Source organism: Chlorocebus sabaeus, chromosome 12 (assembly GCF_047675955.1).
Source record: "Chlorocebus sabaeus isolate Y175 chromosome 12, mChlSab1.0.hap1, whole genome shotgun sequence".
Taxonomy (NCBI): Eukaryota; Metazoa; Chordata; class Mammalia; order Primates; family Cercopithecidae; genus Chlorocebus; species Chlorocebus sabaeus.
The window spans coordinates 111,919,464-111,944,704 of NC_132915.1; the positions used below are offsets into that span (position 1 = coordinate 111,919,464).

Genomic DNA, 25,241 nt, shown 5'->3' on the forward strand with positions numbered 1-25,241 from the left:
AGCTCAGTTGGGGACACCCTAACCCAGTGGCGCTAGAGGAATTAAAGACATACACACACAGAAAAATAGAGGTGTGAAGTGGGGGAATCAGGGGTCTCACAGCTTTCAGAGCTGAGAGCCCCGAGCAGAGATTTACCCACATATTTATTAACAGCAAACCAGTCATCCACATGGTTTCTATAGATATTAAATTAACTAAAATATCCCTTATGGGAAATGAAAGAATGGGCCGAATTAAAGGAATAGGTTGGGCTAGTTAACTGCAGCAGGAACACACCCTTAAAACACAGATCGCTCATGCTATTGTTTGTGGCTTAAGAATGCCTTTAAGTGGTTTTCCGCCCTGGGTGGGCCAGGTGTTCCTTGCCCTCATTCCTGTAAACCCACAACCTTCCAGCTTGGGCATTAGGGCCATTATGAACATGTCACAGTGCTGCAGAGATTTTATGGCCAGTTTTGGGGCCAGTTTATGACCAGATTTTGGGGGGTTTGCTCCCAACACTTCCTGTGTCCTCACGGTCATCCCTCTATATGTCTGTGTCCTAACCTCTTAATAAGAACCTGTGGGATTAGGGCCCACCTCAGTGACCTCATTTTACCTTAATGACCTCTTGAACGGCCCTATCTCCAGCAGACACAGTCACATTCTGAGGTACGGAGTTAGGACTTCGGCATAGTAACGGGGTGAGCCATGACACTTACTAAAGCTGTTCATAGCTGCCACTGCCCACGGACTCAGGAATACTCTCCCTCTGTGACACACAAAGCGTCTCGTGGAGGTGTTGACTCCCTGACCACCGCAGAGCTCAGGTGACCATCTTCCTTGTCACTTTTAGCACCCTGAACATGTACTCTTAGCACACAGCCTCAACCTCTGCCAGACTGTGGGCTGCCAGGGACACAGGTGTTCCAAACTGTCTTCTATTCCTGTCTGCATCTGGAAGAGCACCTTTACCACTGAGCTCAGTAAATATCTTTTAAAAAAAAATAAAATACCTACAGAATTTTTTTTTTTTTTTTTTTGAGACGGAGTTTCACCCCTGCTGCCCAGGCTGGAGTACAATGGCACAATCTCACCTCCACCTCCCAGGTTCAAGCGATTCTCCTGTCTCAGCCTCCTGAGTAGCTGGGATTACAGGCACATGCTACCACACCCAGCTAATTTTCTGTATTTTTAGTAGAAATGGGGTTTCAGCATGTTAGCCAGGCTGGCTGGTCTCGAACTCCTGACCTCAGGTGATCCACCTGCCTTGGCCTCCCAAAGTGCTGGGATTACAGGCATGAGCTACCACAACTGGCCAATACCTACAGCTTTTTAACAAAAGGAACTGAATATCTCACTTTGAAACCATAATAGTAAGACGTGTCTTTGGCTGGATGCCTCTAGCTCACCTGTGTCAAATCACACACTGGACAGACTGAGACAATACGTGAGGTTGACCACAAGCCACATGTATCCCAGCATGGAAAAACACAGTGAAGACTTAATGAGTGGCCTGGCATTTATTTTTTCCTTTGCATGAGCTACTTTTCCATTTTATGAATATCTTTTCTCAACTAGAATCTTTCTCCATTAAAAAAAAATTCATTCTATGTCAAATGCATTTTCACATTATCTACAATACATAGATAATAACATTACTGTGTATTCATGTTAAGTAATTATCCTTTTATTCTTTATCCTATATTAGCCAAATAAGATGGCTCAAAATGGCAAGAAGAAACATTTATTTGGGAAGGATGTAAATTTGTATGTCTCTAAAAAATGGAGGGTTTTAAGACTTCCCTCATTCATAAGAAATTGCCGTGAGTCGTTTATTCGACATAAACCTAATGGCGTAATTCATAATTTCCTGTGGGAATCATGTGCAACCTTGACGTATTGGATCTGTGGAGGAGGAGAAAATGCAAGATCCCAGCTGTATTCTGGTGATAACAGCTTGGTGGGTTTATTGAGGTAAAAATACTTGTTCAGGTGCTTTTCATAGGTGCTATTGAGTCCATTTTTCATGTCATGAATAACCCCATTCAGATATTCTTCAATGAAGTCTAAAATATTATGGGGCGTGCCACCCACCATCAAGCTGCCATAATAGAAATCCCCCTGTCCAAACGGGATGCTAGCTGCTGAGGTCGGCCTCCTCTCATAAGGGAAGTTCTTGGTGTTTCTGAAATACCACCAGGCATGGAGCTGGGCCACCAACGGGCCCAGCGTCTCCACCCCAAACTCATTCTGGAAGACCTGGTTGACCGCCATGCTGAAGAGGAAGTCCACCTCATCCTGGATGTGACTGGTGATATGTTCACCCAGGCTCTTCATGTACACCAGGGAGCCGTCGAGCCACCACCTCTCGGCGTCCACTTCAAATGCTTTGAACGTTCGAAGAGGACTGGGCTCTATGTCAGGCAGCTGGAGGAAGGCGTCCACCATGATGTAGAAGATCACTCGGTAGCCTGTCATGAAGTGCTTATTCGCAGAGTGTAGGAACAGCCTCAGGTACTCCTCTGCAAACCTAGGTAACACACACCGGAGAAGAGACTTACTCTTCTTTTTTTTTGAGATGGAGTCTTGCTCTGAAGCCCAGGCTGGAGTGCAGTGGTGTGATCTCAACTCACTGCAACCTCTGCCTCCCAGGTTCAAGCAATTCTCCTGTCTCGGCCTCCCAAGTAGCTGGGATTACAGGCACCTGCCACCACACCTGGCTACTTTTTTTTGCGTGTGTGTTTTTAGTAGAGATGGGGTTTCACCATGTTGGCCAGGCTGGTCTCAAATTCCTGACCTCAGGTGATCCACCTGCCTCGGTCTCCCAAAGTGCTGGGATTACAGGCATGAGCCACCGTGCCCGGCCAACACTTACTTTTCTAAACATGATCAGGAGAAGAGGCGGCTGAATGCGCTAACATGGGTGTCCTCTGATGCTAAGGAACTCGGAATGTATAAATGTGGAAGAGTCGGGCCCACAGCTTCAGCTGAATCGGTGAGTGGGAAGGAATGTCCTCACTCGGAGGGCCTGAGAAAACCCACCATGTTTTGGAATGGCTTTTGTGAAGAAAGGGAGCAGGAGCTAAATGGATATGAGTCAAAAGGTTCCCACTGGTGTTAAGGACTCGGCCATCGACAGAGAAACCCAGCACACCTTTTGTACAGGCCAGCCAGAAATGGAAGGAAATCATATCTACAGTGGTCCATTTCCAAGACAAAGGGCCTTAAATCGCCTTAGGTCAGCAAAGTACAAAAGAAACAGGATATACTAGGCCCCTGCTTGTATAGCCAATGCCTGCTTGTTGGCCTCCCACCTTAGTTGCCCTCACCCAAACCAAAAAAGTTTAGTCAAAAAAGTTTAAAAAGATAAAACTTTACTAGACTGCAAAATAGCTTGCTTTGTCTGTTCTTAACAGCCTGTTCAGCTACTTAGGTCCTAAGTCAGATACTTGAAGAACCCCTGAGCTGACCATGATTGCAATGCATTGTGGGCTGCAACAAAATGCAGCAAGACCACCCTAAAGAAAACACCTAAAGCCCCTGCCCAACAACCAATAGGTGACGTCTGGGAAGATTGTGACCCCGCCCCCCCCCACAGTACTCAGCCTATGAGCAACTGGGGGAGGGGCCTGCGCACTAGGTGATAAATGGCTTGTTGAAGCTGTGCTGGGTGTGCCTGGTCATCAGACACCCGATCTTGCAAGACTGTCATTAAAAGTCTCACTTTCACTGTTCTCCAGGTCTCTGAGTCCATTCTTTGGTTTTGGAAGGGTGAGTTCGTTTCTCACAGAAATCATGGCTATTGTTATCATTAATTATGCTTGATTATGGTTGGCTCTTTGGAGGTTAAAGACCCGTGAATGCTGATCCACATTTTCCCAAAATAAAAAAGGGCAAAAGTAAGTGGCACCTACCTGCCAGTAGCAAAGACCGCCAGGCCCACGGTGATATTCCGCCTTCTGTAATGTTTTTCCAGGACCTGCCTGTCGAAAGTCCCTTCCCATACGATGGGAGCAAGCCAGTCTGTTTTCGTTATAACATCAGGGCGTTTTCTGTGGAACAAGAACTAAATTAAAACAGGGCTTGCTTTACTGAGGCGCCGGCAGCAGGTGCCGAGCAGTAATGACTAATGCTTAGAAAGCACCAACTGCACGCCCGGCTCTGTGTTTGAGTGCATTATCCCACTGGATTCATCTTTGCAACGCCCTATGCAGTGAGTGCCACCACCCCTGATCTCCACATGGGGAACCAGAGGCACACACAATTGAGTAAGTTGCCCGACACCGCACAGTTAACACATGGGGGTTGGGATGCCACACCTAGGCCACCTGGTTCCTGGATTTGTGCTTTCCTCCCCCAACCACCTGCCTTTGAGCCCAGGAGCGGCCTTGTCCGAGCTCTGACTGCAGCTCAAAATTAGGCAGCCCAGAGTCAGAACACTCTCCGATCATTCACTGAAGCCAAGATGGGAGGCAGGAGATCACCTCCCTTACGCAATGCCTTTATTTTTCCCTCCTTCTCTGCTTTCTTTTTCTCTCTCCCCTTTTCCTACAAGTTTCTGGGGATGCCCTTTTTTTTTTTTTTTTTTTTTTTTTTTTCAGCTTCTCCCTCATGCTTTAGGCCCGTCAGTGCAATGGAGCAGAAATGAGAGATGAGTCCAAAAAGGGAGAGAGCCATCCGATTTGCCTTCAATACAACAAGACCACAGCAGGATTTAAGACAGGCTATTAAACATCTGAAAATCAATGAATGTAAACCACCACATTGCAAGATAGAGATGATCAATCACATGCTCAACTTGGAAAAAACACCCTACAAAGTTCAATGTCGATTCATGATAAAAGCTCCCAGAAAAAAAGTAATAGAGGGGAATGCCCTCAACTTGATAAAGAGCATCTACAAATATCCTCTAGCTCACACACTTCACAGTGAAAGACTGAATGCTTTCTCCCTACGATGAGGAACGTGGCAGTTCCAACATAGTGATGACAGTTCTAGCCACTGCAATAAGGCAAGAAAATGAAATAAAAGCCATCAGATTGGAAAGGAAAAAAAAACACTGTCCCTATTTGCAGATTACATAATTGTCTACACAGAAAATCCTAAGGAATCTAAAAGCAACCAAAATCTCCTAGAACTAACAAGTGAACTCAGCAAAGCTTCAGGATACAAGGTCAGCACATTAAAAAAGTAATCTCCTTACTCTGAACAATGAACATGCAGAAAGTAATATTTAAAACACAATGCTATCTACAGTTTCTCCAAAGAAAATGAAATACTTTAATATATCACTACCAAAAAGGAGTCACTCCCCATTCCCTTCTCCCTACAATCCCTGCAACAACTCATCTACTTTCTGTCTCTGTAGATTTGCCTATTCTGGAAATATGGCTGAATAATATTTCATTGGATGGCTAGACCCCATTTTGTTTATCCATTCATTAGTTGAAGAACATTTGAGTTATTAATACTTTTGGCTATTATGAATAATACTGCTATTAAAATTCATACATGAGCTTTTGTGTGAAGATATGCTTTTAATTCTCTTGGGTATATATCTAGAGGTAGAACTGCTGGGTCATATGATAATTCTATGGTTAACTTTTTGAGGAACTGATAAACTGTCTTCCATAAAGGCTGCACCATTTTACATTCCCACCAAAAGTAGATGAAATTTCAAATTTCTCCACATCCTTACCAACACATTTTTGTTATCTTGTTTATTCCAGCCATCCTACTTTACACATCTTTATACATCATAGAGTGTGAAGTGCTATCTCATTGTGACCTTAATTTGCATTTCCCTAATGGCTAATAATGTTGAGCATCTGTTCATGTGCCTAATGGCCATTAGTATATCTTCTTTGGAGAAATGGCTATTCAGATCCTTTGCCCATTTTGAATCACTATTTGTCATTTTGTTGTTTAATTATAAGAGTTATTTATATATTCTGGATATTAGGCCCTTATCAGATGTGAATTGCAAATGTTTTTCCTATTCTGTGGGTTGTCTTTTCATTTTCTTGATAATGTCCTTTGATTCATGAAAGTTTTAGTTTTGATGAAGTCCACTTTACCTATTTTTTATTGTTGTTGTACTTTTGATTCATCAGGTTGAGGAAGTTCCCTTCCATTTCTAGTTTGTTGGGTGCTTATTATTTTAAGTGTTGCATTTTGTCAAATGCTTTTTCTGCATCTATTGAGATGATCCTGTGGGTTTGATATTCTGTATTCTATTAATACAGTGTATTACATTAATTGATTTTCATACACTGAACCAACCTTGAATTCCTGGAATAAATCCCACTGTGTAGTTTATGGTGTATAATCCTTTTTACATGTTGCTGAATTCAGTTTTCTATAATAGTATTTTGCTGAAAAGTTTTGCATTTATATTCATATGGCATATTGGTCTGTAGTTTTCTTGTGATACCTTTGTCTGGTTTTGGTATCAGGGTAATACTGGTCTAGAATGAGTTGAAAAATACTCCTTTCTCTTTTAATATTTTGAAGAGCTTGTGAAAGATTGGTATTAATTCTTCTTTAGCATTTGACATAGTTTACCAATGACATTTTGTATTTCTGGGCTTTTCTTTGTAGAAAGATTTTTATTACTGATTCAATGTATTTACTTATTATAGCTCATTCAAATTTTCCCTTTCTTCTTTAGTCTTTCTAGGAATTTCTTCATTTCACATAGGTTATTTAATTTGTTGGTATACAATTAATCACAGTATTCTCTCATAATCCTTATTATTTCTGGAGGTTGGTAGTCATGTCCCCTCTTTCACTCCTGATTTTAGTAATTTCAGTTCTCCCTTTTTATCTAGGTCAATCAAGTTATACTTTTGGCAAATCTGTTTATCTTTTCAAAAAACCAATTTTGGTTTTGTTACCTTTCTCTATTATTATTCTATTTTCTATTTAATTGATTTGCTCCTCTTTTTTTCCTGTGCTTGCTTTAGTTTTATTTGGTTCTTCTTTTCTGATTTTCTTACTGCATACATTTTCCTTAACATATAAAGCCTAAGACCAGCCTGGTCAAAATAGCAAGACCTCATCTCTACAAAAAAATTTTAAAATTAGCAGGTTATTGACTTGGGATCTTTCATTTTAATGTAGGCATTTATAGCTATAAATTTGTCAGTAAGCACTGCTTTTGCTGCATCCCATAAGTGTGGCATGTAGTGTTTTTATTTTCAATCACATTAAAATATTTTTTAATTTCTCTTGTGATTCCTTTTTGAGTATTTAGTAGTGAATTGTTAAATGTCCACACATCTGTAAATTACCCAAATTACTTCCTGTTATTGATTTCTAATTTTAGAATTTAGAAAAAATGATCAAAGAACATACTTTGGGCCGGGCACGGTGGCTCATGCCTATAATCCCAGCACTTCAGGAGGCCGAGGCGGGTGGATCACGAGATCGGGAGATCAAGACCATCCTGGCCAATACTGTGAAACCCCATCTCTACTAAATATATAAAAAATTAGCCAGGCACGGTGGTGGGCGCCTGTAGTCCCAGCTACTTGGGAGGCTGAGGCAGGAGAATGGCGTGAACCCAGGAGGTGGAGCTTGCAGTGAGCTGAGATTGTGCCACTGCACTCCAGCCTGGGCGACAGAGCAAGACTCTGTCTCAAAAAAAAAAAAAAAGAACATACTTTGTATGATTTCCATCATTTGAATTTATTGAGATTTTATTGTGCAACATAATGGCCTATCCTGGAAAATGTCTCATGTGCACTTGAGAATATATATTCTTCTCTTATTGGGTGGTTCCATAGATGTTTGTGAGGCCTAGTTTGTGGTATTTTTAAGCCTTCTGTTTCCTTGTTGATTAGTTGTTCTGTGTCTTATTGAAAGTGAAGTACTGAAGTCTCCGGCTATTCTTGTTGAATTGTCAGTTTCTCCCTTCAATTCTGTCAGTTTTTGCTTCATGTGTTTTGGAACTGTTATCAGATGCAAATGTTTATATATTTGTTGTATCTTATTGATGGATTGATCCTTTTGTCATTAGAAAATGCCCCATTTTTTTTCTCTGGTAATAATTTTCGTCTTTGTCTATTTTGTCTGATATTCATACAGAGCCACTTTGGCCCTCTTTTGGTTACTGTTTGTATGGTATACACCTTTCAATTCTTTTAGTTAAACCAATTTGTGTCTTTGAATCTAAAATCTCTCTTGTAGATGGCATATAAATATGTTTTTATACATTCTAACAATCTCTGCCTTTTTAAATTAGAGTGTTTCACCCATTTACAAAATGTAATAAAACTTGACATTTTATTTTCTATGTGTCATGTAATTTGGGCTGGGTGCGGTGGCTCACACCTGTAATCCCAACACTTTGGGAGGCAGAGGTGGGCAGATCACGAGGTCAGGAGATCGAGACCATCCTAGGTAACACGGTGAAACCCCGTCTCTACTGAAAATACAAAAAAATTAGCTGGGCATGATGGCGGGCGCCTGTAGTCCCAGCTACTTGGGAGGGTGAGGCAGGAGAATGGCGTGAACCTGGGAGGCGGAGCTTGCAGTGAACCGAAATCGTGCCACTGCACTCCAGCCTGGGTGACAGAGCTAGACTCCATCTCAAAAAAAAAGAAAAAAAACTACACAAAAGATGAAATATGAATGAATGGTAAACGCATAAAAAGATACTCAGGAGGTTGAGGCAGGTGGATCACCTGTGGTCAGGAGTTCGAGACCAGCCTGGCCAACATGGTGAAACGCTGTCTCTACTAAAAATACAAAAATTAGCCAGGTGTGGTGGCGGGCACCTGTAATCCCAGCTACTCAGGAGGCTGAGGCAGGAGAATCACTTGAACCCGGAAGGCAGAGGTTGCAGTGAACCAAGATCACGCCATTGCACTCCAGCCTGGGCAACAAGAGCAAAACTCTGTCTCAAAAAAAAAAAAAAAAAAAAAAAAATACTCAAACAATACAATTACAGAAATGCAAATTGAATTGAGGTCTTAACTAGCAGCTTTACCAAACATAAAAAAGCTGGTAATACTTTATGCACTGGATACAAGAAGATAAAATGGTACCATTATTAAAAGTAAATTTAGCAATTTTAAATTTCCATCCAAAATTGTAAATGTCTGCATTCTTTGGCCTAATAACTTCATTTTAGAAATGGATCTCACATAGGAAGTCATACATCTGTGTAAAAAAAAAAAAACAAAAAAAGGGCTACAGTTAGTCACCAGAACTTTGCCTACAATAGTCCCCAAACTATAAATAACCCCAAACCTACATAGGAACACAACACAAAGTTGAACACTACACATACTTTACAAAGGATGAGGCTGCCCCTGAGTGCTGCCGCCAAAGTCAAGCAGCGTCATCAGTAGCATTTTCAAGCTGTTTCCAAAGAGACTTTCTTGCACTGTATAAACCAGGAAAGCCAAGCCAGGTAGAGTGAGTCAACTTCTTCATGACCACCATCATCGCCTGGTTCGTGATCAATGGACCCTGGTTTGTTTATAAGAGCCTCGAAAATAAAACTCCAATTCTGGAAACCTCCCAGGAGAGCTGAATTTGGTGACTGGGGAAGAAAAACCTATCACGTCAAGTTGAGGTATATCGTTTGTGTGTGCATGCAAACAGGCATTTTTGTTCTTACCTAGGATGAAACCAGTCTGAGAGCCGAAGTTCTTCTACTTGGTGATTCCTGGGTACAAAGAGAAAATCGAGTGATTACAGGGAGCCTGTTCAATTTTTGTTCTTACCTAGGATGAAACCAGTCGGAGAGCCGAAGTTCTTCTACTTGGTGATTCCTGGGTACAAAGAGAAAACCGAGTGATTACAGGGAGGCTGTTCAATGTTTATTGAGCCTGCAATGGGCAGGCCCTGTTTGGCATTTTGTCAATATGTGTCAACCCAAATCAGAGTCGGGGAAGCCTCCTAGAGAGGAGATATCTCAGCTGGGTGGGGAAGGGTGTGAGCTGGTCTAGGAAAGAGATATAGGGAAAGGAGGTCATGGCCACAGGCAGAATGTCAGGAAAGAGTATGGGTGTTGGGAGGAAGATTTGTTTTAAAAAAAAAAGGAAATGGCCGGGTACGGTGGCTCACGCCTGTGATCCCAGCACTTTGGGAGGCCGAGGCAGGCGGATCACGAGGTCAGGAGATCGAGACCATCCTGGCTAACACGGTAAAACCCCGTCTCTACTAAAAATACAAAAAAAATTAGCTGGGCCTGGTGGCGGGCACTTGTAGTCCCAGCTACTCGGGAGGCTGAGGCAGGAGAATGGCGTGAACCCGGGAGGCGGAGCTTGCAGTGAGCCGAGATCCAACCACTGCACTCCAGCCTGGGCGACAGAGCGAGACTTTGTCTCAAAAAAAATAAATAAATAAAATAAAAAATAAAAAAAATTAAAAAAGGAAATGAACAGATCAGGTAAGAGAATGTATATTCAAGCAAAAACATAGATTTAATTAATTTATTTACCAAACATAAGCGTCTTTGCTGCATGTTGTAAAGAGGTGGGGAGGAGGCATCCAGAAGTCCGTCTTTGATTCTGTTTGCATTTATTTTGTTATTTATTTTAAAAGATGCGGCCGGGCGCGGTGGCTCAAGCCTGTAATCCCAGCACTTTGGGAGGCCGAGGCGGGCGGATCACCAGGTCAGGAGATCGAGACCATCCTGGCTAACACTGTGAAACCCCGTCTCTACTAAAAAAAATACAAAAAACTAGCCGGGCGTGGTGGCGGGCGCCTGTAGTCCCGGCTACTTGGGAGGCTGAGGCAGGAGAATGGCATGAACCCAGGGGGCGGAGCTTGCAGTGAGCCGAGATCACGCCACTGCACTCCAGCCTGGGGCACAGAGCAAGACTCCGTCTCAAAAAAATAAAATAAAATAAAATATTTTAAAAGATGCGTTCTCACTTGCATGATCACAGCTCACTGCAGCCTCAAACCCCTGAGCTCAAGCCATCCTCCCACCTCAACCTCCAAGGTATATGGGACCATAGGCACAAGCTACTTCCCTTTGCATTTCAACACTGCATTCATCTAGAGTGTAGTTGTGCTTTTAAGCTATTAGCAAGCTTATTAGGCAACCTCTGTTTCGTAACCCTAGGAGGATTTTTTTTTTTTTTTTTTTTTTTTTTTTTGAGACAGGCTTTCACTCTGTCGCCCAGGCTGGAGTGCAGTGGCACCGTCACAGTTCACTGCAGCCTCAACCTCCTGGGCTCAAGCGATCCTCCCACCTCAGCCTCCCAGGTAGCTCAGACCATAGGGGTGTGCCACTGTGCTTGGCGAATTTTAAAATTATTTGTAGAGACAGGGTCTCCCTGCATTGCCTAGGATAGTAACCCTGGGATATTTTTAAGTAAAATAAATGACTTCAAGACTGTCTCCTTTTATGGCATTCTCATGAGGGTCCTTAGCCACAGACATTCCATGATTGGATTCCACAGGGCAAGACACATCAAAATCCAAATTGTCCACCCCAGACTTCAAAAACATGAGGCGACAAAGGGGGAACTTAATTAAAGGTCCTCATTCTTTCACCATGCTGGTCTTATTAATTTCTGGGGCCCTGCAGAATGACCAGAGCAGAGAAAATCCTGGCTGAAGAGGGTTATTTTAACCTAAAGAAAAAAATAACCCTTGACAGAGATTTTTTTTTTTTTTTCCTGAGACAGAGTCTTGCTCTGTCGCCCAGGCTGGAGTACAGTGGTGCAATCTTAGCTCACTGCAACCTCCACCTCTTTGGTGCAAGTGATTCTCCTGCCTCAGCCCCCCCAGTAGCTGGGATTACAGGCACGCATCACCACACCCAGCTAATTTTTGTGTTTTTAGTAGAGATGGGGTTTCACCATGTTGGCCAGGATGGTCTCAAACTCCTGACCTCAAATGATTCACCTGCCTCAACCTCCCAAAGTGCTGGGATTACAGGTGTGAGCCACCACACCCGTCCTGTCCTGTCTTTTCTGTAATCAACTCCCAAATCCTCAAGCTCACCACACACACACGTGCACACACACACGTGCATTACATACACACCAGCCTACACATAACACAGACAGTGGTGTCTTTAGAGATTAGCGGTGTCTTTAGAGATTAGCACTGTCTTTGGTTTTCTGTTTCCCTTGCCTCTCTTGCCATTAGGACCCAGTTGACCCCCTCCAGCCTTGCTTTGCAGTTTGTGGAATATTTAGACAACAAATATTCTCGCTGGCTGAGATGCCTTTTCTATTTTTATTTTTATTTTTATTTTTATTTTTATTTTTAGAGGGAGTCTTGCTCTGTCTCCCAGGCTGGAGTGCAGTGGCACGATCTCAGCTCACTGCAACCTCCACCTCCCGGGTTCAAGCGATTCTCCTGCCTCAGCCTCCCGAGTAGCTCAGATTACAAGTGCCCACTGCCACACCCGGCTAATTTTATTTTTATTTTTATTTTTTATTTTTTGTATTTTAGTAGAGATGGGGCCAGGCTGGTCTGGAACTCCTGACTTCAGCTGGTCTGCCCACCTCAGCCTACCAAAGTGCTGGGACTACAGGCATGAGCCACCACACCTGGCCTGAGATTCCTTTTCTATAGAGAGGTTTGCCAGGCAAAACACAGGATGTCCATTCAGTTTACAATAAACAATGAATAATTTTTTAGTGTAACTATTGCATGGGACATACTTCTGTTAAAAATGACTCACTGTTTATCTGAAACAAATGTAACTGAGCATCCTGTATGTTTATTTCCTAAATGGATCAACCCAACCAGTGAATAACTCCTTGTTCTTTAAATAAATGAAAAAAAAAATCATTTAAGTTTTAAATTTGAACAAAGACCCATTGCAATTTCAATAACAAAATATCTAGAATCAAGATCCATTTATTTATTCGTTTCTTACCAAACAATGAGTGAGCACCTCCTACATGCCAGGCCCCCGGCTATGGTTCTGGGGTAGATGGCAGAATCTGTGTCGTGGATTAACGTGTGGGTCCCTGTCCCCCTTCTGCTGAAGATTACCCCATCATTAACCTCAAACAGATTATCTGAAACCCTTTATAACTGCCCATGCATCCTTTTCATTAAGGTACAATCCTCCAGGAGGACAAACGACACAAAATACATGGCACCAAAGCAGTGGGGGTGGTCATTTTGTTTTGTTTTTTGAGACAGAGTCTCACTCTGTCTCCCAGGCTGGAGTGCAGTGGTGTGATTTCGGCTCACTGCAACCTCCGCCTCCCAGATTCAAGCGATTCTCCTGCCTCAGCCTTCCCAGTAGCTGGGATTACAGGCACCCACCACCACGTCCTGCTAATTTTTGTATTTTTAGTAGAGACAGGGTTTTGCCATGTCAGCCAGGTGGTCTCGAACTCCTGACCTCAAGTGATCCGCCCACCTCTGCCTCCGAAAGTGCTGTAATTACAGGCATGAGCCACCGCGCCTGGCCTTGTTTTCCTTTCCTTTTTTTTTTTTTTTTTTTTTTTGCATGATTTACTTTTACTTTATTTCCCCTTTTTCGTTTCAATCAACTTTATTTTTAGAGCAGATTCAGCCTTACAAAAACATTCTAAAGCTAGTATGTGGAATCCCCTGCACTCACCCAGTTTCCCCTATTATTAACATCTAGCTTTAGTAGGGTACTTTTGTTCCAATTCATGAAGCAACACTGATGCTCTATTATTAATGGGAGTCCATATTTTGGTTGGATTTTCTAGTTTTCCCCTAATGTTCCTTCTCTTTCTCGGGGTCCCACCCAACACGCCACACTCCACTCAGCCTACCGTCTGGATCCCACCCAGGACACCACACTCCACTCAGCCTCCTGTCTGCACAGGTTCCTCTTGACTGCAGCCGCCTCTCAGACCCCATCATGACTTCCTGTTGATGCTGACCTTGTCCGCCTGGCTAGGGTTGTATTTTCAGGTCTCTCCACGCAAAGACTGCTCTTTCTCCCCGCTTTCTGTATAAGAAAGCACTGCACACAACTCACATTTCAGGACTGGGGCGTCAGGTTCTGTGTCCTTGGTGGTGGAGAATCTACAGACATGATTTAGAATTCTTCTGCATACGGGAGATTTGTCTCTTCTCCCTTCTTCCTTCCTTCTATCCTTCCAACATCCTGCCAACCTGTCTTCCTTCCTTTCTTCCTTCTTGTTTTTCCTCCAATCATTCATTTACATCAGTATGAACTTGTGGAAATTCGTTTCATACTCTGGGTTATAATTCTATGTTACTTTCTTTTCTCGCTCAAGTGGCTCCAGCTCTGGCCATTGGGAGCTCTCCCAGTTAGCTCCCATGTCCCATTTAAGTGGCATACTCCCTTAAATATAGAATTTGTAAAATATCCCTTCCATCCTTCCTGGCACTATGAGATGCTCTGGGCTCATCTTATAAATCTCCTGCCCGAATCTAGAACCACCCACTTCTCCAAGAAGCCTTGGTTGCTTTCCTGGAGAATGGTGCTAGAAACCAAGGTCTGGGCACCAGGTGTGCTCACTGCTAGTGGGGTGTCCTTCCTCCTAGGCCCTCTCAGCTAATACAGCAAGGAAATAGACACTAACCTGTGTGTATATCCACATATCTTCGAACATCTTGACATGTAAACATCTCTGTTCACAGTAAGGTAAACGTGAGTTCATGCTGAGGTCTCCAGCTTCAATCCATTCCCACCTGGATCATTGTGGCCCCTTTCTTCCTTATCTATGAAGTCCCCTCCAACAGCAAGAAACCTGCTCCCCCATGCCCCATTCATTTATTTAACTGATTCAAACATACATGTAGAGCAGCAGCAGAATTGTTAACTCATTCTCCTGTGGGAAAAAACCTTTCTCGACCCAAACGCAGTGCTCATGTTCAGTTTCTATTGCTTCTACTTTTAAACTCCACTCATTCCCAGCTGGGCACTGTGGCTCACACCTGTAATCCCAGCAGTTTGGGAGGCTGAGGCAGGCAGATCACCTGAGGTCAGGAGTTCGAGACCAGCCTGGCCAACATGGTGAAACCCCATATCTACTAAAAATAAAAAACTAGCCAGGCGTGGTGCCACGTGACTGTAGTCCCAGCTACCCGGGAGGCTGAGGCAGGAGAATAGCTTGAACCCAGGAGGCAGAGGTTGTGGTGAGTCGAGATCATGCCACTGCACTCCAGCCTGGGTGACAGAGACTCTGTCTCAAAACAAAACAAAACATGCCAGGCTCGGTGGCTCAAGCCTGTAACCCCAGCACTTTGGGAGGCCGAGACGGGCGGATCACGAGGTCAGGAGATCGAGACCATCCTGGCTAACACGGTGAAACCCCATCTCTACTAAAAAATACAAAAAACTAGCCGGGCGAGGTGGCGGTGCCTGCAGTCCCAGCTACTTGGGAGGCTGAGGCAGGAGAATGGTGTGAACCCGGGAGGCGGAGCTTGCAGTGAGCCGGATTCCAGCCACTGCACTCCAGCCTGGGCGACAGAACGAGACTCCATCTCAAAAAAACAACAACAACAACAACAACAAAATAAACTCCACTCATTCCGAAGTTATTTTAGGTCAGTAGCTTTTTCCCTCACCCCCTCCAGTGGGCTCGTTCTGTACATGTGGGATACAGATTATTGTCTCACAGTCTGCATTGCTTCCTAGGATACCTTGAACTTCCTAGTTTTTTAAATTTACATATGTTAATTTCACTCTTCGCGCTGTAACATCCTGTGGGTTTTTTTTACGTGCAAAGTTACATGTGTCCATGGTTACACTGTCATACAGAACAAGTTCACTGCCCCAAAATTCCTTTTTGCTTCACCTATTCATCCCCTCCCTCATCTCCACCCCACGGCAACCACTGATCTTTTTCCTGCCAATATAGTTTTGCCTTTTCCAGGATGTCACATGAGAATTACACAGCATGCAGTCTTTTCAGATGGTCTTTTTGCACTTAGCAATATGCGTTTAGGGTTCCTCCATGCCTTCTACCAGTTTTGATAGCTCATTTCTTTTTTTTTTTTTTTTTTGAGATAGAGTTTCACTCTTGTTACCCAGGCTGGAGTGCAGTGGCGTGAACTCAGTTCACCGCAACCTCCGCCTCCCGGGTTCAAGTGATTCTCCTGCCTCAGCCTCCCGGGTAGCTGGGACTACAGGCTTGCACCACCACGCCTGGCTAATTGTGTATTGATAGTAGAGACGGGGTTTCTCCATGTTGGTCAGGCTGGTCTCAAACTCCTAACCTCAGGCGATCTGCCCGCCTCGGCTTCCCAAAGTGCTGGGATTACAGGCGTGAGCCACCGCGCCAGGCCAGCTCATTTCTTTTTACTGTTGGGTGGTATTCCATTGCACGGATGAGTCACAGCATGTTTATGCTTCTCCTGTTGTGTGTTGGTTTCTGGTTTGGAGCGCTTCATGAACTACAGCTTGTTTATCATTCACCTGCTGAAGGGCATCTAGTTTGTTGGTGGTTCGAGGCATTTATGAATAGAGTTTCTATAAGCATCTTGTGCAGGGTTTTGTGTGGACGTAAGTTTTTTCATCAGTTGGTTAAATGCCTAGGAGCACAGCTGCTCCATGGCATGGTAAAGCTCTATCTAGCTTTCTACGGAACTGCCACGCTGTCTTCCACAGTACCATTTTGCATTCCCACCAGCAATGAATGAGAGTTCCTGTCGCTCTACTTCCTCACCAGAAGCTGGTTTTCAGATTGTAGATTTTTGGATGTTAGCCGTTCTAATGGGTGTGTAGCGGTATCTCCTGTCTTCATTGCAATTCCCTGATGACGAATGAGACTGAGAATCTTGGCCTTTGCTTATTTCCCATCGGTATATCTTCTCTTGTGAGATTCTATTCAGTTCCTCTGCTTATTTTTAAATGTTTTAAAAGCCAATATTTAATTTTTAAATTCAGGTGTTTGTTTCCTTGTTGTCGAATTTTAAGAGCTCTTTGCATATTTTGGATACAAGTCCCTTACCAGATACGTGTTGTGCAAAGCCTTCATTTTCAAAAACCATTATCTCTCATGGTACTACTGCTGTTCAAACAGCCTCTGGAAACACCGCATTGCTTATGAGGAAGACCACGAGGAGTGGTACAGAGAAAGCAAGAATTTGAGTTTTTCTAGATGAGAGAATATTAGCAGATGTATGGGTCTGTTTTCACACTGCTGATAAAGACATACCCAAGACTGGGAAGAAAAAGAGGTTTAATTGGACTTACAGTTCCACATGGCTGGGGAGGCCCAGAATCATAGTGGGAGGCAAAAGGTACATCTTCCATGGCGGCAGGCAAGAGAAAATGAGAAAGAAGCAAAAGCGGAAACCCCTGATAAACCCATCAGATCTCATGAGACTTATTCATTATTACAAGAATAGCACAGGAAAGACCGCCCCCCGTGATTCATCACCTCCCCTGGGTCCCTCCCACAACACGTGGAAATTCTGGGAGACACAATTCAAGTTGAGATTTGGGTGGGGAAAACAGCTAAACCATATCAGCAGGTTTACAGATGTGTCCTCTAGTACACGTTTCTATATGCATAGGCACAGGTTGACTTTAGTCTTTTTTACATTAAACACAAAGATGGAAACTTGAGACGGTTTATAATTCCTCTAAAATGGCATGCTCACCTTTATTTTTTATTATGCTTGTTTTATAAAATATTATATCCCTGGCATTGTCTTTCATGTGTGTTTACTGTCTACCTTCTCTAAATAGAACAAAAGCTCCCTGATGACAGGCACTTTAGTTATCACTGTATCCCCAGCACCTAGAATAGAGCCTGGCACCTAGAAGGCACTCAATAAATAATTGTTGAATGTTTAACAATGAAATAATTAAAATATGTATATTTTCCTTTGTCCCACAAAGGCGAACTTCTGATTTATTTAGAGAGTAGTATTGATAGCTTTGGACAAAACTCAGCAGTTTAGATTATCTCTGCCAGCCTGGGCAACATAGGTCTCTACAAAAAAATTTCAAAAATTAGTTGTGTGTGGTGACATGTGCCTATAATCCCACCTACTCAGGAGGCTGAGGCGGGAGGATCGCTTGAGCCTGGGACGTCAAGACTGCAGTGAGCTAATATGGCACCACTGCACTCCAGCCTAGGCAACAGAGTAAGCCCCTGTCTCAAAAATTAAATTAAATTAAATTAAATTAAATTAAATTAAATTAAATCCACCTCTGCCAATCACTAAAGATCATGATTCATCAATATTTTATATTTACCTGAAATAACGCTCAACCAACATCAGTGAAAAAGCAAATAAAACCAATAACAGCATTCTTTTAGAATTCATTTTCTCCTAGGGAAAAAGGGAGAAAAAATTAGATTTTAATCAATAAAAAATGACATATTTGTCATCTTCTAACAATGAGTTAATGTATGGGCCTTGGACACCAACCTTAGAGGTCGCTTCTAGAATGTTCAGCTGTCAGGAGACAGCAACTTGAGTAGGGAAGCCTCTCTTCTCCTTCAGGTGCCCGGGGCTGACTGTTCCTTGTGGGCCAGCTTCACGTGCACTCTTGTCTCTCCCCACATTCGTATCAAAGTCTGCCTTGATTGCATAAAAGAAACGCAATAAATCTCTCCACTGCAGGGCTGTGAAAACAGAATGAGGTCTTGAGGAGGAAGTCATCTTGACCTAGGATAATGTATTCTGCCCCCAAAGTCGACTTTTTATTCTTTCTTCTTCACTGAGATAATAAGATGAGTAATCTGTTCCCAGACTATACCGGTTGAAAAATTTACAAGTGCTCTCAAAGGTAGATCTTGTAAACAGGGAATGAAGTCTAAGTTAAAAGCATTAGACTTTAAGATGGAAATCTGGACTCTCACCAGTGCCTGAGCTTGTGATGGAGGCTTCACATGGGATTTGGTTTACAAGCCCATCGGGAACACGCCACTGGGCTGCGTGTCCACACAAAATGCAGGTCTCTGATTCTCTGATTTTCCTTTTTTTTTTTTTTTTTTTTTTTTTTTTTTTTTTTTTGAGATGGAGTCTCACTCTGTTTCCCAGACTGGAATGCAGTGGCAGGATCTTGGCTCACTGCAACCTCTGCCTCCTGGGTTCAAGTGATTCTCCTGCCTCAGCCACCACACCCAGCTAATTTTTGTATTTTGAGTGAAGACAGGATTTCACCATGTTGGTCAGGCTGGTCTTGAACTGCTGACTCAGGTGATCCACCCACCTCAACCTCCCAGCTATTTTCATTTTTGAACACTCATTTAACAAACATGATGCTTTAGTTCTGCACTGATAGCCATAAAGTAGCCACTTGCCACGTGTGGTCCCTGAGTGTGTGAAATGGAGCTGCTGTGAAATGAGGTAAGCTGCAAGTGTATAAAACACGTGGGGTCTCAAAGTCAAACACAGTGCGAAGGAAAAGAATTTACCATCTCACTCATAACTTCATATCGATTACACACTGGAACGGTAACAGTCTGGGTGTTGTAGTCTGGAAATAGTGAGTTAAATGAAAAATAAATTATGAAAATTAATCCACTTGTTTCTTCTTACTGTTTGTAATGTGGCTACCAGGAAACTGGACATTGAAAATGTGGTTCACCGGCCAGGCGCAGTGGCTCACGCCTGTAATCCCAGCACTGTGGGAGGCTGAGGCGGGTGGGTCATGAGTTCAGGAGTTTAAGACCAGCCGGACCAACATGGTGAGACCCCGTCTCTACTAAAAATACAAAAATTAGCTGGGTGTGGTGGTGCACACCTGTAATCCCAGCTACTCAGGAGGCTGAGGCAGCAGAATCGCTTGATCCCAGGAGGCGGAGGTTGCAGTAGGCTGAGATTGTGCCACTGCACTCCAACCTAGGTGACAGAGCGAGACTCCATCTCAAAAAAAAAAAAAAAAAAAGAAAGAAAGAAAGAAAATGAGGCTCACATTGTATTTCTATGGGGGCAGTTCTTCATATAATCCCATCCTGGGCAGGCTTCAGTTGGGCCCAGTTCTTGTGCCTCTGCAATTTGAAACTGACCACCTTTTAAATTCAAGATCACTAGAAATGCCATGTGGATGGGGTAAGACAGGCCCATCTAGCCAGATTCTCTGCAGCAGCGTTCCCTCCTCCATAACATCATCCCTAGGCACCCTCCTAGCCGTGTTGATGACCTGCCTGTCTGTCAATATCTTTCCGAGGTCAAGGTTAGGGGATGACCCTAACCCTGATTTTACCACAATCATCCAAAGTCTCCTAGATCCCTCTTTAAAAGTCCTTTACCCTGGTTTAGAGTGATGTAAAGAGGTAGCCAAAGCCATCCCATAAGGACAGGTATCTTCCAAGCATCATATCTTTTGGTCTGTGTTGCGTCATGAACCAGCTGCCGTCTACTGCTCTCCTAGCACTGGAGTCTTCCGTTGGTGCTGACATCACTGGGCTCCTTTGATGATGCAAGCGTCACAGTGACGTCTCTGCCCACAGGTTCTTCCTATGGTTATGAGGATAAGACTTTGTCCCATTTGAAAAATTAAAGGATAGGCTGGGTGTGGTGGCTCGTGCCTGTAGTCCCAGCACTTTGGGAGGCCAAGGTGGGTAGATCATCTGAGGTCAGGAGTTCAAAACCAGCCTGGCCAACATGGTGAAACCTCATCTCTACTAAAAATACAAAAAAATTAGCCGGGCGTGGTGGTGGACGCCTGTAATCCCAGCTACTTGGGAGGCTGAGAACAGAAGAATGGCTTAAACCCATGAGGCAGAGGTTGCAGTGAGCCAAGATCATGCCATTGCACTCCAGCCCGGGTAACAGAGCAAGACTCCATCTCAAAAAAAAAAAAAAAAGAAAAGAAAAGAAAAGAAAGAAGGAAAGGAAGGAAGGAAGGAAGAGAGAGAGAGAGAGAAAGAAAGAAGAAAGAAAGAAAGAAGAAAGAAAGAGAGAGAGAGAGAGAAGAAAGAAAGAAAGAAAGAAAGAAAGAAAGAAAGAAAGAAAGAAAGAAAGAAAGAAAGAAAGAAAGGAAGGAAGGAAGGAAGGAAGGAAGGAAGGAAGGAAGGAAGGAAGGAAGGAAGGAAGGAAGGAAGGAAGGAAGGAAGGAAGGATAAAGGAAATTTGTAAATATCCTTTTGCTTTTCATTTCCTTTGTTGTGTCTCCTTACCTCATAATCACTGATTCTTACTTACAGAAAGACATTTTGAATGACCTATGTTTATGTTCAAGCATCCTTCTCCTCCTTCATTCTCTTTGAGGTTCTGTCTGATCACCCCAAGAGAGTAAAACCCTTCTTATGTTGTCTAAGGATGCCATTTAAGTACTTATTTTTCTGATTACAGAAACAGCATGTTTTTGTGTTATGAGTCAGATGCCTCACTGCACAAAGGAAATGACAATCGTACACAATTCCACCATCTTCAGACAGCCACCTTCATTCGTGGTCATAATAGGAGCTTTTATTTATTTCACTCACCCCTCTCATTTGAAAATAAAACAGTTTCTCTTATTGAAAAAGTAGGCCGGGCGCAGTGGCTCATGCCTGTAATCCCAGCACTTTCGGAGGCCGAGGTGGGCAGATCACAAGGTCAAGAGATCAAGACCATCCTGGCCAACATGGTGAAACCCCGTCTCTACTAAAAATACAAAAATTAGCCAGGCGCACGCCTGTAGTCCCAGCTACTTGGGAGGTTGAGGCAGGAGAATCGCTTGAACCCAGGAGGTGGAGGATGTAGAGCTGAGATCATGCCACTGTACTCCAGCCTGGCAACAGAGCAAGACCCTGTCTCAAAAAAAAAAAAAAAGAAAGAAAGAAAGAAAAACTAGCATATGTACATGTTAGTTTCACATAGCTGCCATAACAAATTAAACTGAGTAGCTTAAAACAACACAAATTTATTCTCTGACAATTCCGGAAGCTAGAAGCCTGAAATCGAGGTGTCTCCAGTGTCTGATGCTGCAGCCGCCCTTGGCTCCCTTGGCTTGAGTACGCATCCTTCCTCTCAGCCTCTGTCATCACACGGCGTTCTCTCTCTCTCTCTCTCTCTCTCTCTCTCTGTGTGTGTGTGCGTGTGTGTGTGTGTCTGTGTCTTTCCTCCTCTCCTTAGGACATTGTCATGTTGCGTTAAGGGCCACCCTACTGCAGTGTGACCTCATCTTAATTTACACCTTAACTATAATCCTCAAAGACCCTATTTCCAAATAAGATCACATTCACAGATACCAGGGGTTAGGACCTGGGTATATGTTTTTAAGGAATACCATTCGACCCAGCAAACTTGGTAAAAAAAAATCAAAATAAAGCATCTGCCAGGTATGGTGGCTCCGGCCTATAATCCCAGCACTTTGAGAGGCAAAGGTGGGTGGATTGTTTGAGCTCAGGAGTTCGAGACTAGGCAACATGGAGAAACCCTGTCTCTACTAAAATAAAAAAATTAGCTGGGTGTGGTAGCACACACCTGTAGTCCCAGCTACTCAGGAAGCTGAGGTGGGAGGATCTCTTGAGGCCAGGAGGCGGAGGTTGCAGTGAGCCATGATCAAACCATTGCACTGCAGCCTGGGTGACTAAGCAAGACCCTGTCTCAAAAATAAAAACAAAACACTGAACAATGTAAAGGGTTCTGCAGTGCACACCAAGTCTACTTCTTTGCTGGCCCTGGATCTCCTCCTCCTCCAGCCCAGGAACACACACTGTAACGGCCCTTGGGTTTTATCCCATAACCCTTCTATGCATGTAGAGACATACAGAGTTTTGTCTGTAGTTCCCTTTTGGGTACAAGTGGTGACGTGCTACACTCTTCAGCACCCTGAGTTTCTCTCTCAGTATATTTTGAAGATCATTCCATTACATCTCATTCAAATTGAACTTGTTATTTACAACCACACTGTATTCCATTATATGAGCGTACCATAATTTACGTAACCAGTCTCCTATTGCCAGACATTCGTGATAATGCCACCATGACAATCCCGGGACATGCTCTGCAACCACGTGTTGGCCGACACTGACTTGATCCCCAGAAATGTAATTGCTGGTGTCAATGAAAAGAGTCAAATTCTCTAAAATATTTGAAGACATTTACTTCTGAGCCAAATATGAGTGACCATGGCCTATGACACAGCTCAGTAGGTCCTGAGAACATGTGCCCAAGGTGGTCAGAGTAGAGCTTGGTTTCATATATTTTAGGAAGGCATGAGACATCAATCAAATACATTTAAGAAATACATTGGTTTGGTTCAGAAAGGTGGGACAACTCAAAGCAGAGACTTCCAGGCTATTGGTAAATTTAAACGTTTTCTGGTTGACAATTGGTTGAGGTTATCTGAAGACCTGGGATTAATGGAAAGGATGTTCAGGTCAAGACAAAGGATTGTGGGGACCCAGTTTTATTGTGCAGAGGAATCTCTCAGATAGCAGACTTCAGAGAGAGAGAGCCTGTTGTAAAATGTTTCTTATGGGACCCAAAAGGGAGCCTGGCTCTTAGTTGATTATCTCCTGGATCTGGAAAGGAAGGAAGGAAAACAAAGGGGAAGGGGATCCTCTATAGGATGTAGATTTTTTTCCCACAAGAGATTTTGTCTTTTGTGGGGGAAAATCTGCATTTCTAAATAACATGAATTAACATAGCTAGATCTCTTTCTTCCAGGCCCTCCCAATCCTAAAGAGATTAACTAAAAGTCTAGAACCTTTTAAAGATCTGAATAGGAAGCACTTGTCATCTATTGTCTCTAAGGGCAGCCACTGTAAGACTCCAAAAGAACCTTGGTCTGCACAATCTTTTGTCTTAACCTGAATATTTCCTTTCTGTAATCCCAGGTCTTTAGACAAACTCAACCAATTGTCAACCAGAAGATGTTTAACTTTACCTACAACCCAAAAGCCCCACTTTGTCCCACCTTCCTGGACCAAAACAATGTATTTCTTAAATGTATTTGATTGATGTCTCATGCCTCCTTAAAATGCATAAAAGCAAGCTTATATAAAATGTATAAAACCAACTGCCTTGGGCGCATGTTCTCAGGCCCTCCTGAGGGCTGTGTCGTGGGCCATCATCACTCATATTTGGCTCAGAATAAATTCCTTCAAATATTTTACCAAGTTTGACTCTTTTTGTAGACACTCCTATCCATGCTTGGTATCAACTTGGGCTATCTTTATTGCTCAAGTGAATAGGACGATTTGCTGAAGTCCGATTTGCTGAAGTCCAGGAGTATCCCCTTCTCCCCCAGAGAATCCCTGATCTCCCAACATTCGGTTGGGATCTAAGGTTTCTTTTGCTGAGCAACTCCTTTTCTGGAGTTTCAGCTCACTTCCAACAGGGAAGGCAAGTTTGGGACTTTTCCTGCTTCTGGGATGGTAGAGAGCAGTCTTCAGCCTGGGCCCTATTTCTAGCTAAGTAGCTGAATTGGAGTTTCATCTTGAAAATTCTCCCTCATGACTAAAAGTTAAGATTGACAACCAGCTGGTCTTCATTTCTGCTTCCATTACAGCTCAGTAATCATACTGTCAGAAATTGTAAGTTCCTCTTCAAAGCTTCCTTGGTCTTTCTTGCTCTGCACACAACCCTTCCTGCTTAATCTGTAGCGAGCACTTGTTTATCTGCTTAATCTGTAACAAGCAAACCTCTTACTCTGTAAACCACCCTTCCCACCTAGTTGGTAAGGAACAGCCTCTCCCTTCCCACATAATTGGCCCTATTCAATTTCAAACACTAGCCAATCAGGTCAGCTTAGATTGTGCAGGCCAACTCCAACCAATGGGGAAAGGACACAGAAACAAGAACTGCATTAGGGATAAAAACCCCTGCCCTATCCTGCTCGGTGTGCTCTTGCAATCATGACTGACGCAGGCAGCACCCTTCTGCAGAAGTAAATGTGCCTTGCTGAGAAATTTTCTGCCTAAGTGCTGGTTTTCTTTGTAGCACCAAGCATTTATTTCTAACAATATAGTTTGGTTTCGTTGTCATTTTGGTCTTTCTCCCATTGGATTTGACCATCTCTACCTGACTTGGTCAAATCCAAATGAGAATTCCACACTGTGGGTAACAAGGCCTCTGGATTGGCTAAAATTCCTTGAAGCTGCAGAAAAGAAAAGAAAAGAAAAGAAAAGAAAAGAAAAGAACATGCACTAGATTTCTCTGTGTGCCTCCTTTCTTAAAAATTATTCTTTTGTTTATTTTTCTTTCACCCTATTTCTCCCCAAAAGGGGAAGCCCTTTTGCCATCTTCGCTACCAAGTGAAAAAAAAAGTCTAGAGAAGGGTTCTAATTGAAGCAGCGTCATTGTCTGAGGCAAATACCTGAGGTTAATCATCTCATACCAGGGAAATCGAGGATGCAGACATACAAGAAGTGAGTTAAAGAGCAGAGGCTTAATAGGCAAAGGAAAGAGAAAAGAGGATAGCTCT

The 25,241-nt window shown here is 43.2% G+C and overlaps 1 protein-coding gene across 2 annotated transcripts; it reads right to left on the reverse strand.

The window, feature by feature from the left end:
- Nucleotides 1-1,488: 1,488 nt before the first annotated feature.
- Nucleotides 1,489-18,554, reverse strand: GLT6D1 (glycosyltransferase 6 domain containing 1). Of its 2 annotated transcripts, XM_073022216.1 has the most exons (5): nt 18,305-18,554; nt 18,129-18,205; nt 9,612-9,659; nt 3,898-4,035; nt 1,489-2,513 (listed from the first exon to the last, which is right to left on the reverse strand). In XM_073022216.1, exons 2-5 carry the CDS (start codon nt 18,197-18,199, stop codon nt 1,844-1,846), a joined length of 927 nt encoding a protein of 308 aa, XP_072878317.1. In that variant the 5' UTR covers nt 18,200-18,205; nt 18,305-18,554; the 3' UTR covers nt 1,489-1,843. The 2 variants fall into 2 exon arrangements, with proteins under 2 accessions (XP_072878317.1, XP_072878316.1); XM_073022215.1 differs by lacking the exon at nt 9,612-9,659 and adding an exon at nt 9,718-9,765 and having other exon boundaries at nt 1,843-2,513; nt 18,129-18,495.
- Between the last annotated feature and the right edge of the window lie 6,687 nt (nt 18,555-25,241).

Coding starts and splice junctions, on each gene's coding strand:
- GLT6D1 (XM_073022216.1), bottom strand. CDS start 18,199: ATGAATTCTAAAAGAATGCTGTTATTGGTTTTATTTGCTTTTTCACTG. Junction 9,660..18,128: donor TTGGTTGAGCGTTATTTCAG/GTAAATATAAAA, acceptor CTTTGTACCCAG/GAATCACCAAGTAGAAGAAC. Junction 4,036..9,611: donor TCAGACTGGTTTCATCCTAG/GTAAGAACAAAA, acceptor CTTGTTCCACAG/AAAACGCCCTGATGTTATAA.